Below are 17,513 nucleotides of genomic sequence, written 5' to 3'. Positions count from 1 at the left end.
TTTCGTATGCCCACTAATTACAACTTAAAATAAAAGTTATAAAAACTAAAAATATAATGTCAAATTCTAAGAACTTAAAATAATAATTATAAGAACAGATAATGTTAACTTTTACAAACAACTAGGAAAATGTTTTATAAATGCACTGCCGACATATCAATAATCTCTCTGTGACGCCCACTGCCACTGCTCAAGGGCCCGTTCCAGTTCATCAATAACAGCTCTGCCTGTTGCAGTCGTCATGTTGTCCCTCTCCTCAAAAAGTCTGTGTCCCAACTGCGTCATCTTTCCCATCCACTACACATAACAAAACACATAAAATTCAATAACGACGTATTATGAGACGTATTATATGAAAAAAAACACAACTACAAATGTTTTATGAGACGTACCGCATCCACGGCAGTGACGCAGATGATGTGCCAGATCTACTAACAAATCTACCATCTCTACCCTTACGCACGTCTACCCTACGCGTCTCATACACATCATCAAGCCTCTGACTGAATGGACCGTAATCATCATATGGTCCACTCTGATCGTCCACATCCTCATCTGCATCCTCCTCCTCCTCCTCCTCATCACCATCATCATCTTCATCATCCTCAGAATAGTGCACCCGTTCTCTACGAGCCGAGGCCGAAATACCACGGGATCTAACGTGTCTGGGCCCCGAGCTCTCCATTGAGTTCATCGTACTTCTCATAATGTCCATACTCTTCCCAGCCCCAGAACGAAAATACGATGCCTAACACAAAATAACAAAACATGTAATATGCAATATAAACATGTAATATAAACATAAAAAAAGTAATTAAAATAAATAAATAAAACAATATACATATGATGGAAAATAAATTAAAAACATTACAAAATATTAACAACCTAAAAATAAAAAAATTAATAACCTAATAAATAAATAAATAAAAAATTGGAAAAAACAAAGCAAAAAAAAAATTACCCAAAAAAAACAAATTGGAAAAAACAAAGTGAAAAATATAAAATTATAAAAACTTAAAAAAAGAAGAACATCAAAATTTTAAAAAAAATTTATAACAAAAAAAAGGGAACATAAAATTTTTTTTAAGTAAAAAAACTAATTCAAAAAAAAAAAAAACAAGAACAATAAACAAGAACATAAAATTAAAAATTAAAAAAAAAAAAAGAGGAACATAAATTTTTTTTAAAAAAAACCAACAAAATTTAAAACAAAATAAAAAAAAAAATCAGAAACATAAAATTTAAAATTAAAAAAAAGAAAAACAAATTTAAAAAAAAATCAAAAAAAAAATAATTATTTTCGAAAATTAAATTTCAAATTTAAAACCAAAAAAAAATTAAAAAAAAAAATAAAAAGGCGGCGGCGCCTAGGCCAGACGCCGTGACGGTGGCGGCGGCGTCTAGCCCAGACGCCACTACCACGGCGGCGGCGCCTAGGCCAGACGCCGGTGCCGTGGTTCTGGCGCCTGGGCCAGACGCCACCGCCACCGTCACGGCGTCTGGCCTAGGCGCCGCTGCCGTGGTAGTGGCGTCTGGGCTAGACGCCGCCGCCGTGGTGGTGGCGTCTGGCCTAGGCGCCACCACCGCCTCCGACCTTTTTTTTTTTAATTTTTAAACACAAAATTAATAAAAAATACCTTCTCGCCGGAAAACCGCTGTCCACCCGCCGCCTGTGCCGCCACTTCCTTGCCGGGCCGCCTCGACATCGCTCGGAAAGTTTTTTAGAGAGAGAAAGTGGAAGTAGAGAATTGAGAGAAGAAATTGTGTTTTTTACTTTGAGGGCAAAAGTGACAATTCACTCTAATTTTGTGGGCTTTATGTGGAGATTCGCGGGCGATGTTTAGCAATTGAGTTGTTATTCCAAGGAACATCTTCCGAACTACTCATTCCGTCCTTTACATTGACTTGTAGAATTCGTTGCTAGATATCATTTTACCCTCAAATTTCAATCAAAACAAAAATGGTTGCTCTTCCAACATTCGCAAGATCAATTAATCAACAATGTCGTCGAATTTCGAAACCCTCAATTTTATGTCGTCAATGGCAGTTTCTGAGCTTCCGTTGTCTCTTACTTGACTCCGTCTCTGATTCTGTCAAGCTCCGACGACTCTCCGATTCCGATTCCGGTAATTTTATCATCCTTAACTTCAGAAAGAAACCCTAATTTAATTTTTTAATTGCAACCCTAATTACCAGTAATTGTGTGACAACGACATAAATTTCCATGTTTATTGATTGAGAGGAAAATTAAATTTCTTGTTTTTTTGTTGACTGCATGTGTATTAACAAGTTTTGTAATTCATAATTTTGTGCTGTTTTGTTCTGGTTTATATTGTACTATCTGCTACTGAGGAGTTATCAGACTGAGTTAACTGGGTTTTTCTTAGGCCTTCAGATACTGCATTAGCTGTTATTGGTAACTGTTTGCTGGATTAGTTGTAAATTTTTTGATATTTCGAGTTGTTATTGATAGAACTGTTTTCCATGGATTTTATCGTCTTGTTTCGAGTTTTAAGGTCGAAATAGCTTACAACTATAATATGAGTTGAAAACAAGAAATAAGATTTGAATTTGTACTGAGAAACTAAATTAAGTAATGCATCCAAATGGTTGAACCAGGTTTTCTAGCATCTAGCTCGTCACCCTTCTGCTCCTTTATTGTGAACAAGATTGTCCGAGTACAAAGAAATGTAGGCACCATTAGCAGCTGCAAGTGATTGTCTCCATTTTTCACCATTGCACTACTGACACATTGGAATATGAGTCAGTATCAATGTGAGTGCTGATGAATGGATCTAATCAAACGGGTAGTGTAGGCAATGACTTAAACGCTTTGAGGGTTGAGCGGCTTGAGCCTTTTTCACCATGTCCTCTCCTTCGTGATTCAGAGGCCTTTTTGCAACAAAAAAGTGTACCGGATCAATTTGATTCCGAACTTATAGTAGTTGCCGTAATTTGTTGTTGAGAATGCACTGTGGAATGTTTTTGATGCTGCCTCTACTACTTCCCTTTTCCTATCTTCCCGTTGAGAGTATATTCTGCCCCTAGTTGGTTTCACAAAGTTTAAGACAATGTACCCAAAGTCCCAAATCATTCCTCTTATGTAGTCTAAGAATATTTAGAGAACTGTGTTACCTAATTCACAATCTAATTTGCCATTTGAATTCATAATTCGCCAAAGTGGGTTAAAAATAGCCCAAAGTTAACCACATTTCACTTATCGCAATTTGCATGGAGTTAGCAAATTATGTAACACTGTTAGAGACTATTTCAAAGGACTTTCAGATAATTTATTTTTAACAAGTGAGATAAAAATATGGGAAAGTAGAAATTTGCTAATTTCCAAATATTTTTATTTGACGATAATAGTAGTAACAAGACTAACAACAGCAATGATGATAACAGAAAGTTGTGTTTGCTTTTTTATCAGGAAAACAAAACCTCTGGAGATTATTTTGTGAATTCTATTGTTTTTATTATAGCTTGATTGCTTTGTTTTTCAGGGATTGTTGAGCTTACCTTAGATAGACCAGGATCAAAAAATGCCATTGGGAAGGATATGCTTACTGGCTTAGAACATAGTCTCGAAACTATAAACAGAGACTTCTCTTCCAAAGTCATGATGATTTGCAGTTCAGTTCCAAAAGTCTTTTGTGCTGGTGCTGATTTAAAGGTATGCTTGACATTATGTTGGTTGTTATGCTCTTCCATCAATCCCACAACCAGATGACGGTCTTTTTTTCTTAAGTGCCTCTGTGCCTCTCTATCACCACATTCATTTGGTGCTATCTTGAGCTTAGATTTGTTCTTCTATATGTGTATGCAGGAACGAAGAGCAATGTCACCAATTGAGGTCCAAACCTTTGTAAATACTCTTCGATCTACATTTTCACTGTTGGAGGTTTGTACTTTATCAATATTCACTATTGGCATATGGCATGTGCTATTACTTGTGCAAGGAGAATTGTGTTAATCAGGAATTTGTGCAGCTATTTGCAATTTCTCCTTGCATTTTAACTTGACTCTTCTTGTGCTGGGAAAAAGGCAAATTCTTTGTTTGACAATATGACATTTCAAGAACAGCACTGGGCAGTACTTCTTACTAAAAGTTGTGTGTTAATCAAAATCTATCCTTTGGAGAATCTGTGCTTTTGGTTATTAATATTCCATCATGTAATCAGGAGTGACAATTGCTAAACATTCTCAGGCACTTAATATTCCCACTATTGCTGTCATGGAAGGAGCAGCTCTAGGAGGAGGACTGGAAATGGCCTTGTCGTGTGATCTTCGAATATGTGGTAAATAAGTGAGCTTCCTAGTTTTGGTGATTAAAAGTTTAAAAAGAATCAACCCTTATGATGCTGTAAAGCCTTCATATTGATGTTTGTACTTGTTTGGCTAGGTGAAGATTCTGTAATGGGCTTGCCAGAGACTGGACTTGCTATAATTCCTGGGTATGTGCAGCTTTCACTTTAAAATGAAACCTTCAGCTGCGCTGTTTTTCAAATACAATAGATGCTACGGCAGCTTGTTACATATTTGTTTGCTGTTTTTCCAACTGTGCTGGATACGTGTTGATATTTACTTGTCATCTAGGGCTATGAATATAGTGGAGTTAGAAGTTGAATACCACAGTATGTTATAGTTGGACACTTCAGGTCTAGATATTAGCATTACATGGTGCTCACAGAAGATAAGATTTCAGTTGCTGATTCCTCAACTGGTTGTCCCACAGAGCAGGTGGCACTCAGCGGCTTGCTAGATTGGTAGGAAAATCTGCAGCTAAGGAACTTATATTTACTGGCCGTAAAATTTCTGGTACAGAGGCATTATCTATGGGTATGTTGACTTTAACTAAACTCCTGTCTGTCTGATAGAATAATATCAGTTGATTTATCTTAGCATTTAAAGTGGGTTGTGATGCAGGTCTCGTGAATTACTGTGTGTCTCCTGGTTCAGCTTATTCCAAGGGTCTTGAAATTGCACGGGAGATAAATCAGAAGGTTCTTTATATATGCCTTAAAAATTTGTTCTTTGCTTTCTTCTGCTTTTGATGAGACATTGTGGTAAATCATGACATGATTATAGTAAATGACTTGATTTCTTCTGCCTTGATTGGGCACTGTCTTGAATCATCATGCTTATTTTTATCCTCTCCAAGGATATAACTATAACTGGTTGCTTCTCTTTAGTTTATAACATGTTTGATTCATACTACTTGAGATCTTTGGAGTGTTAAGTTGTTTTATTTGTTGCTTCCCAGGTTTTGAATGTAGATGAGAGTTGATTCGTACGTTTCATTAAGCCCCATAAATGATGTTCCCTCTAACTTTTGGTGTTCATCATTCATTCTCTATTGACAGGGTCCAGTGGCTGTGAGAATGGCAAAACGAGCTATTAATGAAGGACTTGATATGGATATGACATCAGCTTTAAGATTGGAAGAAGAGTGTTATCAGAAAGTTTTAAATACCAAAGATCGATTAGAAGGCTTAGCAGCATTTGCTGAGAAGCGAAAGCCAAGATACACAGGCGAATGATTATTGGTAAATTCAGTGAGCCGCTTCTGTTGTAATTTTTAACTCTGTTCCGATGTTCTGGTGTCTTCCGAAGATGAAGCATATTTGTACATGCCCTTGCCCTATTTACTTCCAAATTTCCAATGTACACTACTGTAAATAACTAAATAATTCTATAGATGCGTGTAGGTTCTCTTCAATTCTTCAAAATTGCTTGAAAAGCTACCCTCCATTGTTGCAACATTTCTGTGTAGGGCCCGGGTTGATAATATTTTAAGATAAATTTTTGGGTTTAAAGGTTTAATTTTATCACATATGAGTACTCTAAAAAATACATATAATCTCTTTTGATAAAGAGCATGAATTAATCTAATATATATATATATATATATATATATATATATATATATATATATATATATATATATATATATATATATATATATATCACTAATAAATAAAGTGGGTCTCGCAGCCAAGCTACAAGACAGCGAGACTTCTTGGCATTTTAGTTTTTCGCCAAGTGTCGAGCCACGTAGGCGAAAACTAGGTATTATTGTGACACATGATGCTAAGTAAGCGAATTTTGGATAGATTTTTTAAAATAAAATTGTTGTATAGATTTTATTGCCGGTATACATTTAATATTTCATATATACAAAATTAATTATAACTTTTAATAAAAATCTAATAACTCGGTTCTATTTCCATCATAAAATTCGTTTTAAAAAATTATTTAAAATAATATCCATTTATAATATATTTAAAATAATAGAGAATTAGTAAAAATAAGTTTTATTTGGTAAACATACTTTCAGTTTAATAAAAATAATTTAAGGGTGATATCGCATGTCTAAATATATATCCTGCATTATCAAAAGTGATTATATAACCGTATTTAACATTCAAACCAAAATGTTTATAGGGGAGTTTTTTTCCCGAGTTTTTAGAGAGCAAGATAACGCGCCATGTAGGATTATAAATTTTAATTATAGTCAATCACATGAGAGATTTATAATTTCTTTTAAAAATAAATAATTCAAATACCACATAAGCAAAACTAGCGAATGAGATTTTAAAGTTTAATTTAATAAAATATAAAAGATTATCTTTTAAGATTATGAATTTCATCAAAATATAAACTCACAATTTATTTTAAAATAAGAATTATCACTATATATTTTTTTTTGAATTAAAAAATTATATCGCCACCTAGGTAAAAGTAACGAATTAGATTTGATATCTAAAATTTTAATGCCACGTAGATTAAATACCACACCACGTACATTAAAAAGCACGAATAAAATTATCATTATAGTTTTTTTTGGAAATAAATTTATCTTATAAATTAATGAAAACAAAATCAAGTGGAAAAAATATAGGAAAAGATAAATTTATTAATTCCATTTATACAAAACTATAATGTATGTGTGCACTTGATCATGTATTTTATATAGGAAAAATTATCTAGAGTTTGATAACCCTGTCAAATCACATGTATTTGATATCACATGGTATCTTATACAAGTAATTTTTTTAATATGTTGTATTTATCAACAATGGTAAGATCACGTGCATTATAAGATATCATAAGGCCGTGCATTAAATTATAAGATATAAGAAAAATCACGAAAAATAATACTTAAAATTATAACACGAATTTAATATCATATCATATCACTAATAAATAAAGTCGGTCTCGCAGGCCAGGCCACGATCCGAGACAGCGACACTTGGCATTCCAGTTTTTCGCCAAGTGTCGCGCCGCGTAGGTGACAAATAGGTATTATTGTAACACATATGATGCTAAATAAGCGAATTTTGGATAGATTTTTTTAATATAAAATTGTCATATAGAGTTTTATTGTCGATATACTTCTAATATTTTTTTTATAAATATCCTATATTTCGGTTCCATTTCCATCATAAAATTAGTTTTAAAAAGTTCTTTAAAATAAGATCCATTATTTATATTATATTTAATATAGTTAAAAATATAATAGAGGATCAGAAAAAATAAGTTTTAATCAGTAAAAATAATTTCGGTTTGGTAAAAATACTTTAAGTTCAGTTAAAAATTTAAGTTCAATAACAATAATTTCAATACTACAAAAAGTACACTATTACTTCGTATATGATATCATATGTCAAAACATCTTGCATTATCAAAAAGGATTATACGCCCATATTAAACAATCTAGGCATCGCCCGGGCACAAAACTAGTATATATATATATATATATATATATATATATATGTGTGTGTGTGTGTGTGTGTGTGTGTGTGTGTGTGTGTGTGTGTATGTGTGTGTGTGTGTATATATATATACATGAGTTTTTAGAGAGCCACATAGGATTTTAATTTTTAACAAATTATTAGAGCACCATGTAGGATTAGTATGTTTAGAGCATTGCCTATAGGATTATGCCACGTAGGATTGTTTTTGTAAAGCGCCGCGTAAGATTAAAATAAAATTTATTATAAAAATAAAAAATACTATCTTTTTAGATTGGAAATTTTAACAAAGAAAAGAAAGAATTTATTTTATTTTGTATATATAAAAAAATACTATTAAACTAAAAAAAAAATTCACGTTCAATTGATATTTTAAAAAAATTAGATTAGATAAAAAAAATAATGAAAATATGACAAGTGATTATAATAATATATTTTATAAAAATATACTAATAAAAAAATAAAATCACGTTCAATTATATAAAGGAGAGTTTTTTCCCAAAGAAAAAGAGAAAGGATATATTTTTAATTTCAGTGTTTTTTTTCTTATTTTTTGTATCTATTTTAAAACTTTTTTTTAAAAAAAAAAACTGATATTTTTTTTAATTGAACTTGATTTCATTTTTTTTAAGTACATTTTTATAAAATATTTTATCCTAATCACTTGTCATATTTTCATTATTTTTTTCATCTAATCCATTTTTTTTAAATATCAATTGAACGTGAATTATTTTTATTTTTTGTTTTTTTAAGTTAAATAATATTTTTTTATATATGTATATGAAATAAAATAAATTGTTTCCTTTTTCTTAGATAAAATTTCCAATTTAATAAAGATTTATTTTATTTTTATAGTAAATTTAAATTTTTAATTTTAATCTTACTTGGCGCTTTAAAATAATAATCCTACTTGGCATAACTCTATATGTAACGCTCTAAAAATACTACACCTACTTGGCGATCTAATAATTTTAAAAAAATTAAAATTCTAGGTGGCTCTCTAAAATTTAAAAAAAAATGTTCACCATTTATCATTTATTCATTTTAATGATTAAGTTTTACTTTAACAAAATTTATCATATCTAATAATAAACTTTATTATGAATTGATTTCATCTTATGATTTGTTATTATTATAAATAAGCATTAATTCCAATTTAATAAGATATTTGTAATTTCTTTTAGAATTAAATACTTCAAATTCCATAAGTAAAATTGGCGAATAAGATTTTAAAGTTTAAATTAATTAAATATAAAATATTATCTTTTGATATTAGGAATTTCATCTAAATATATAACGAATGAGTGAATATTCACAATTTATTTTAAAATAAATAAAATAAAAATATTAAATGATAATATGATATACTACGTACAACGAATAAATAAAGTAACAAATTTTATCACAAAAATACGAAAATAAATATAAGTTGTAAAAAAATACAAACAAATCATGTATCGCACGGACTTTCATTATAGAGATTTAAATCAAATAGAGTATACTCGTATAATACATGTAATTATTTATCGTTATCCTAATTTCATCCACTATTATCAACCTCTTTTTTTTTTTTTTTCTTTTTTGGGCCTATTTGGTTATCCTGATGTCTGATAAGTTACTCTAATAACATCCGTGTTTCGTTTGTAACAATATTTTAATATGTTCCTATGAATACCCATCAATGGTCCACCCATTTTCATTTTTTAATATTCTCTCTCTCAAAGGGTTTTTGTTTTTGACTTATTAATAACGCAGAGAGTTTTTAGGATAGAAAAATAGGACAAAATGGGAGTAATAATTACTAGTATAAACAATATGATAATACCATGTACTCCCTCTGTCCCTATTTTTTTGCTTCATTGCTAAAATTTGAGTTAAATTTTGCATAAATTTTCGTTATTCTACAATAGGTAATATAGTTATGTGGAATCTTGTTTGGTTCGTCTCTTTGTATATTTAATTAATATCAACTTTTTATAATTTTCTCGCTTGTATAAATGGAGATATAAACGATTTAACACGTGTTTTGGAGATCGTAAAAAGTCAAATGGGGTAAAAATAAAGGGACAGAGGGAGTAGCCAGTCGTCTGGTCAGTGGTCAACTTGCCACACACTAACTTACATACTTAGATTATTAGGTTGTCTAAAAAAGATGTGTGTTGGATGGTTACACTTACACCTAATAATAATAATAATAATAATAATAATAATAATAATAATAATAATAATATTGTATCTTATTGGGATAAGGATTAGGAAGAAAACCAAGTGAGTATAATATGTACTTGTATCAATAGAATAACAAGAGCAATATTCAGAAGAAGCTGCGAATTAGAAGAATAGAAGTAGTGCGGAGATTAATGTAGCAAAAATTGGTCTCTTATTTCTGTATCATTCGACCTCTGTTGTATCATTCATTCATTCTTGTAGTAGTGGCAGATTGATGAAGACGACAATTTGCGAATCAGAGGTAATGTGATTATTGTAGCCAAAAATGGCATCACTGTCTCTGTATCATTAAACCAAGTATAAGGATAATCAGTATTATATAAATAATATAAGTGGTATAAACAAGTAACAAGGATAGTGTAAAATAGATACCGAAGATCGCTTTATTAATTTTGTATAATGGTACATCCTCATAATAAAAAACCTGAACAAACTAAGCTGGAATGGATTGGTATGAATTCTCATACTTGGGTGGTATGGATTTTATATCCCATACCAATCTAAAGTTGTTTGGTTTAACCATGGAATGGATTCTCATGCTTGAGTGGTAGTATGGATTATGAATCCTTAGGGGAGAGGTGGGTATGAGATTCCAATGGAATGAGGTGGAGTAAAAATCCTTCAGATATGAGATATCATACTTAAATAGCCCAACCAAACAAATAAAATCATGAAATGGATTCTAAATCCATTCCAACTCATTCCAAGAAGTTCAACCAAACAGCCCCGTAATTAATTCTCATATCCTCTTTTATCAAATCATATGTAAGGTTCACATTATAATTAAGATTTAACATCAAACAAGTCTAACAATTATGGCTCGACATTTGATCAATAAAAGAAAAGCTTGGAAATTACTCTTACCTCCGATAGTTTATCGTTTGTCGTTACAAAACGAATGGACATTGATATATACGTCAAGATCAAGTATATCTTCAAGTAAAGTGTTCGATTTTGACTAGAACCTTCAAAACATCACATTATTCATAATAAACCATTTATTATATTATTGCATAGAAACATGAATTAAGCAATCAATCAAATTATTTATAATCAACCACTGGTTATATAATTTATATTGCATAGAAACATGTCCAAAAAAAAGGTCAAGTTCACTATAAGAAATAAGCATACTCACCTATATGTCCAAGAACCACAGCAAGAACACCGAGATTGCTGATGAATAAAAGTAAAAACGCATCAGCACCATAACCATGTCGTTGGATCATTTTTATAGCCTCTACAGTAATCAGCGCTAGAATCCCAATCTGCAAGACCGTACCATATCAAAATTCATACTAGGAAACAATAACCCTACATAAAGACACATACATAAAATTATAAAACAAGAGTTTTCCACCTAAAGCTGACACAAGCGGACACGACATAAGAACACAATACGAATCGGATACGAAAAAATCGGGTTAGTGTCATTAATAATTTTTCAGACAAAACAACACAAACCGGACAAGAAAAAAGCGGGTTAATGTCAAGGATTTCTAACATGCTTAATCAAACGGGTCAACACGCACATTGAATAACTCGGGTTAGTTTTGAGGTTAACTCATTAATTTTCGACACGAACACGACACGATTGCCAACTCTAATTTCACCTAACTATATTTCACTGGAGCTATTAATCATAAAAGCTAGATAAAGAGTAGTGCAAAAATCAAAGTGTGACAACTAAGAAAACTAATGAATTATAAGACCGTGTCATATTAGTATACATAGGATTTACAATATTATTGTATGGGTAGTGTTTGTTTGACACAACCAAAACAATGTATGATACTTACTATGGCTATAGTAATATTGTTGTTTAATGTAATTCGTTGTTGAAATAAAATTCAAGATAAAAGAGGGATTTATGTTTATACCTGGAGAAAGAAAACCCGTAACAATATAGATTTAGATTTGGTCACTTTATTGGTGTCACCTTCTTCATTAGTGTCGCTTTCTGATAATAAAAAAAAGTTTTCAACAATAACACAAAAAAGTAAGAAGAAATTCAACAAAAAAATAAAGAAAATATCGTTAAAAGGAGAGAGAAAAAGGGTATACTCGCTAATCTCTCTTCAGCATACGAACTCATCTTAATCAACGAATGAATAAGAAAGGGAGAAAAAAAAAGAGAGTATATACTACTATACGTATTAATATTAATTGTTGTAATGTGTAACCCTAATTGTATTGTACTACATCTATTATATAATTTTCATAATGAATCACTGATTATATAAATTATATTACATAGAAACATGTCAAAAAAAAAAATGTAAGTTCACAATAAAAAATAAGCATACTCACCTATTTCTCCAAGAACCATAGCAAGAAAAAACACACAAGCACCATAACTATGTGTTGGAACAAAGTTGTTTTAAAGTGTGAATTTTGTAAAAATGGTAAAAGTCCCACATTGGTGGAAAATGAAAGCTTTGCTTAGCTTATATAGGTGGGTGTCATCTAAAGGGGTGTGGCCCTTGGGCTACCCACATTTTGTGGAGAGGAAGGACTTACCTACCAAACCAATCTAACACACACGCGCGCCGAACCGGATTGGATTGGATTTCTTTAACGGGTTTAAATTTTTTGAACAAGAATTAATTCCTTGATTTTGTAACTGATTTACTAATTAATTTTTTAACCGTTACGTTTTCAATTTTGCCCGTTTTTTTACTGTTGTGTAACGGTTAATTAACGTGATTTTAGCCCTTAATTACGTCCATTATTTGCTTTGATCTGTCCGTTAATTGCTTGCTGAAACCGTCCACGTACATTCTGCTACCCTCTATAAATTGATGGTTTTTCCTTCACGGATTTACACACAACAACAAACAGAACACCAATTTTCAGAATACCGTTTTACAGAAAAAAAAAAAAAAAAAAAAACCACTTACAGTTTATATTTTCAGAAATCTTTTTCCAGAAATTATTCGAGCATTATTCCTAATTTTGGTGTTTAGTTGTCCGGTGGTTCTGTGCAAATCCATCGGTATAATTTTCTTTTCCGAGAGACTGTTTTATCCTGGGGAGCATCCGGTTGTCGTACGAGCTGCTTGCACAAATTAAAGGCAGTACCGTGAATGTTCTAAAGAGAGCGACATAGTCCGCGACTCAGTCTTATTCAGGTAACATTGTTCTGTTTTATTATTTACAGCAGTTCGGTTTATAACACTATGTCGTTTGATTAATTCTATAGTCGCAACTACAGCAATCGTCGCTCGAATGGATTTCTGCAAGACCATATCAAAATTCATATTAGGAATTAATAACCCTACAAAATATGGAAGATACATATAAATAAAATTATCAAGATTTCGCAAAAACTGACACGACATGACAACACAATACAGACCGGATACGAAAAAATCGAGTTAGTGTAATTAATAATTTTTCATATAACACGACAAAACAACACAAAAAAGCGGGTTAATGTCAAAGATTTCTACTACGCTTATTTAAATGGGTCAACACGCAAATTGAATGGGTCGAATTAGTTTGGAGGTTAACTCGTTTAATTTTCGACATGAACACGACACGATTGTCAGCTCTAATTTCACCTAACTATATTGCACCGGAACTATAAATCATAAAAGCTATGCAAAGTATAATTTGTAAACAGTGCAAAAATCAAAATGTGTCAACTAAGAAAACAATTAAAATATAAGATCGGGTCATATTAGTATATACTTCGTAATTTGATATTTACAATATTATTGTACTGGTGTTTGTTTGACTCAACCAAAACAATGTATGATTCATGGTTATAATAATAGTGTTGTTTAATGTAATTCGTTATTGAAACAAATATCAAGATAAAAAGAGATTTATGTTTATACCTTGTGATTGAGAAACCGAAACAATATAGATTTACATATGGCCACGAGAAAATATTGTTGAAAAGGGAGAGAGAAAAAGGGCATACTCGCTGATCTCTTCTCATGTGAACTCATCTTGATTAACGAATGAATGAGAAAGGGAGAAAAAATTCAAAACTATTCGATGTCTTTTGTGAAAGTCTAATTTTTTATGGTGTTGAGAGTATATATTTATATTGTTGTAATGTGTAGTCCTAATTAAATTGTACTACGTATTACGCATTACGCATAAATATTGATATACATTGGAATTTTTTTTTAAAAATCTTTTCTTGTAAAAAGATAAACATCATGATATCTGTTCAAATTTCAAAGATATTTTAACCCAAAAAAAAATTGCAAAGATATTTTTTTATTTATTTTTGAAATCAATTTCAAAGATATAATTTTACGCTATTTTTTTTTTACTATTTCCTACTTCAACTACAATTTAAAAAAAAAAAAAAAAAAAAAAAAAAAAAAAAAAAAAAAAAAAAAAAAAACTTCAATCTCTCTAAATTACGGGCCTATAGGCTTATTATTGCTATAAATATATGACCCGTCTCATTTTGTCAACCAAAACTAATCCAAATCATTTTCTCCCTAACTGAATATTGTGAATAACAAATTTCCAAAAAGCCCAGAATCTTTTTCTTCAAGAAAGTCAAGAAGAGCTTCTTCTTCAATGGCTTCCCGCCTCATTTTCTCTCTACTTTTCCTCCTTCTCACCTTCTCCATCACCACCACAACGACCTCCGCCATTGATATCAATTTCACCACCTTCAACATAGCTCCAACCTCTTCACCGTCATCACCACCATCAACACCGCCGCCTCAAATCCAAGAAACACCGCTCTCACCGCCGGCGCACATCCAAGAAACCCGGCAACAGCAGCAATTCAACGCTATCATAGACTCGATCGTTGGCGCCGGTGATTTCAGCAACTGGGCTAGCCTTCTTTCTCATGCAGACCCATCGATGTTCCCACTCACTGCCACCCTCTTCGTCCTAGAAAACGGTGGAAACTCATCTTCTCCGGTCGACCCTCTTCTGTTTTCGTACCACATTGTTCCCCGGAGGCTCACTTTCTCCGAGCTCCGGCAACTTCCCAATGGGGCCCGCCTCCCTACTCTTCTCCCGAGGAAGACCCTCCTCATCACCAGTAATTTCTCCGTCAATGGAGTTGTAATCTCGATCTCACCCTGATCTCTTCAAAAGCTCCGTCGTGTCAGTTCACGGCATCGGGAGTTTGCTTGATTATGCTACTTTTAGGGAAGATTACTCGCCGGAAAATGTATGGGAACAGGCCCGTCCCTGAGGAAGGGCAGGAGGGGCGGCAGCCCTAGGCCCAGGGAAAAGAGCTCTGATTTCATAGTTGAATCCTAACATTAAAGTGTTGTGCAATACATTAGCAACCAAATTTGATTCAATTATCTCATAATTTTAGGGATATTTGATATGATGATAACAAATACAAACAACTTACCTCAGAAGCTGCTTCAATGGGGGATACAAGAACTAGATTAACGGGGAACGGCAACTGCGCTTCAATGGAGAAGGTTGAATGGGGCCTTGGATCCTATTAAAAGCCATGACCCATGACCCGCCCAATTATTAATGGGTTAGATCCGTCTAATAAATAAATTGGCTGAGTCTTCATACAATCGTCCAATTAAGGGGCAGGACAATCCTTTTAAGGGTTTAGAGTAAATCTGTTTTAAAAATTACAGATTAGTAGTTTATCTTTACACTTCCATTTCTCAAGTATTATCTTCACACACCAAAACTTGTATAATTTGTTTTTAAGTTTTTTTTAAAAAAAAATAAAATAAAATAAAACGGCTGAAATTACATTAATTAAACTGAGTTTACAACAAACGAAAGGAAAGTATGGTAACGTAAGTCAATTACAAGTTATCATGTCGTAAATGTGGTTAGGATGAGTTTTCCTCAAAAAAAAAATGTGGTTAGGATGAATCTTTTGTCGTGGCCATTATGGCAAATTAATTGTGTCATGTGAAGTGTGAACTATGCAATTGTATAGGCAGTGTTACCTACATTTTTATTTTAAATATAGTTGCAGACTAGCAAGTGTAGAATTGTACACTACTAGAAATAGGCCGTTTTTCGACGGAAACGTTCCGACGGACCTAAATTCTGTCGGAAAATTTGAACATTCCGACGGAATTAGGGTCTGTCAGAAAATTCCGTCGGAAAAGGTACGTTACGACGGAAAATCCATCGGAATTCTTGCGACGGAAATTAATTCCCTCCGAACAATAGGCTTCCGACGGAAAAAATCCGTCGAAAATTTCCGCCAAAATATTCCCTCGGAAATCCCAAATATTCCGACGGATTAATATTCCGTCGGAATCTTAATTAAAAAAAAACCTTTACAAAACAGAAATCCAAACCCTAACCCTTTTTTTGAGAGCCGCCCCTTTTCTTTCTTCCCTCTCTTCTCTTTCTTTCCTCTCTTCTCTTTCTCTCTCCTCCTTGTCCGCCATTTTCCTCTCCTCTTTCTTTCCTTTCTTCTTTTTCTCTCTCCTCCTGGTCAGCCCTCTTTCCTCTCCTTCTTCCTCTATTTTCTTTTCCTTCTTTCCTCTATTCTCTACCCGCATCTTTCTTCTCCTTCTTTCCTCTATTTCTTCTACCATGACAACCACCACGCCATCACCAACACCATCACCCACAACCAATAACGACAACAACAAAGAAGAGTAGATCGAACCACCACCGTACAACAACCACCGTGCAACAAATCTCAGGCGGCCACAACAACACCGACAACAACATCAATTGCACAACAACAACAACGACAACATCAAGTATTGTAGATCTTGTTTTAATTGTAGATCTAGTTTTTTTTTTAATTAAATTTCTGATTATGGTTAATTTTTAAGTAATTGTAATATTAAGTTATAAATTTTATGAGATGATTGTATATTTATCTAATTCCTTCAATTTTTTGTGGTTGATTTTCGTTGTTTAATTTTACGATTAATTCGCTTGTTTTTTTTGCGTTCATTTGGGTAAATTTGTTTTTGTTTGGATTTTTTTTAGGTTATTCGGTTTTTTTTTTTTGCGTTTTTTGTGGGTGGTGGTGGTGGTGGGGTGAAGGTGGCGGGTTACGGAGTGGCAGTTGGGTTAGGGGTAGATGGGTGTGGGTTGTGGGCAGTGGATAGGGGTAGGTGGGGCTGTTTTGTAGGGTGTGGGTGGTGTGGGTGAGGTCTGTGTGGGTGGTAGTCTGGGGTGGTGTCGGTGGTGGTGGGCTAGTTATGGGGGTAATTAGGGGGGCAGGGTGGGGTGGGCTGGTGGTGGCGTGGGTGGGTAGGGGGGTAGTCAGGGGGGCAGGGGGTGGGGTGGGCTGGTGGTGGTGTGGGTGTGGGTGGGAAGGGGGGTGGCGCTGGGTGTGGGAATAGGTGGGGGTGGTCTGGCCAAGGTGGGGTGGGGGGCTGTTTTTTTTTTTTTTTAATTTTTTTTAATGACTTTTCCGACGGAATTCCAATCAACCTCCGACGAAAATTTTCGTCGGAAAATTACGACGGAATTTCAATTAAAGTAAAAAATAACGCCGACAGAATTAGATCCGTCGGAATCACCTCTTCCGACGGAATTTCTGCTGAAAAAGGTCGAATTTCCGACAAAGGGTGCTGCGACAGACCTATT

At 33.1% G+C, this 17,513-nt stretch overlaps 2 protein-coding genes across 2 annotated transcripts; one reads left to right on the top strand and one right to left on the bottom strand.

The window, feature by feature from the left end:
- Window positions 1-54: 54 nt before the first annotated feature.
- LOC110732390 (RNA polymerase-associated protein RTF1-like) lies at window positions 55-1,765 on the bottom strand. Its single transcript, XM_021912325.1, has 3 exons — window positions 1,638-1,765; window positions 393-748; window positions 55-297 (listed from the first exon to the last, which is right to left on the bottom strand). Exons 1-3 carry the CDS (start codon window positions 1,704-1,706, stop codon window positions 282-284), a joined length of 441 nt encoding a protein of 146 aa, XP_021768017.1. The 5' UTR covers window positions 1,707-1,765; the 3' UTR covers window positions 55-281.
- A 93-nt stretch (window positions 1,766-1,858) lies between these two features.
- On the top strand, window positions 1,859-5,719 carry LOC110732389 (probable enoyl-CoA hydratase 2, mitochondrial). The gene is made up of 8 exons (XM_021912324.1): window positions 1,859-2,126; window positions 3,504-3,673; window positions 3,827-3,901; window positions 4,208-4,298; window positions 4,403-4,454; window positions 4,736-4,839; window positions 4,927-5,003; window positions 5,364-5,719. The coding sequence occupies exons 1-8, from the start codon at window positions 1,961-1,963 to the stop codon at window positions 5,538-5,540; spliced, it is 912 nt and encodes a 303-aa protein (XP_021768016.1). The 5' UTR covers window positions 1,859-1,960; the 3' UTR covers window positions 5,541-5,719.
- The last annotated feature ends 11,794 nt before the right edge of the window (window positions 5,720-17,513 follow it).

The sequence above is a fragment of the Chenopodium quinoa genome, unplaced genomic scaffold, assembly GCF_001683475.1.
Source record: "Chenopodium quinoa cultivar QQ74 unplaced genomic scaffold, ASM168347v1, whole genome shotgun sequence".
In the NCBI taxonomy this organism is placed as follows: domain Eukaryota; kingdom Viridiplantae; phylum Streptophyta; class Magnoliopsida; order Caryophyllales; family Amaranthaceae; genus Chenopodium; species Chenopodium quinoa.
The sequence above is the reverse complement of the archived record's forward strand: the minus strand, read 5'-3'. Positions and strand labels throughout refer to the sequence as shown.

Bases quoted from the DNA above. Each gene is read 5' to 3' on its own strand.
- LOC110732390 (XM_021912325.1), bottom strand. From the start codon at position 1,706: ATGTCGAGGCGGCCCGGCAAGGAAGTGGCGGCACAGGCGGCGGGTGGA. The intron at 749-1,637 runs GTATTTTTTATT...ATTTTGTGTTAG, and splicing joins AGCGGTTTTCCGGCGAGAAG to GCATCGTATTTTCGTTCTGG.
- LOC110732389 (XM_021912324.1), top strand. From the start codon at position 1,961: ATGGTTGCTCTTCCAACATTCGCAAGATCAATTAATCAACAATGTCGT. The intron at 3,902-4,207 runs GTTTGTACTTTA...AAACATTCTCAG, and splicing joins CTACATTTTCACTGTTGGAG to GCACTTAATATTCCCACTAT. The intron at 5,004-5,363 runs GTTCTTTATATA...CTCTATTGACAG, and splicing joins CACGGGAGATAAATCAGAAG to GGTCCAGTGGCTGTGAGAAT.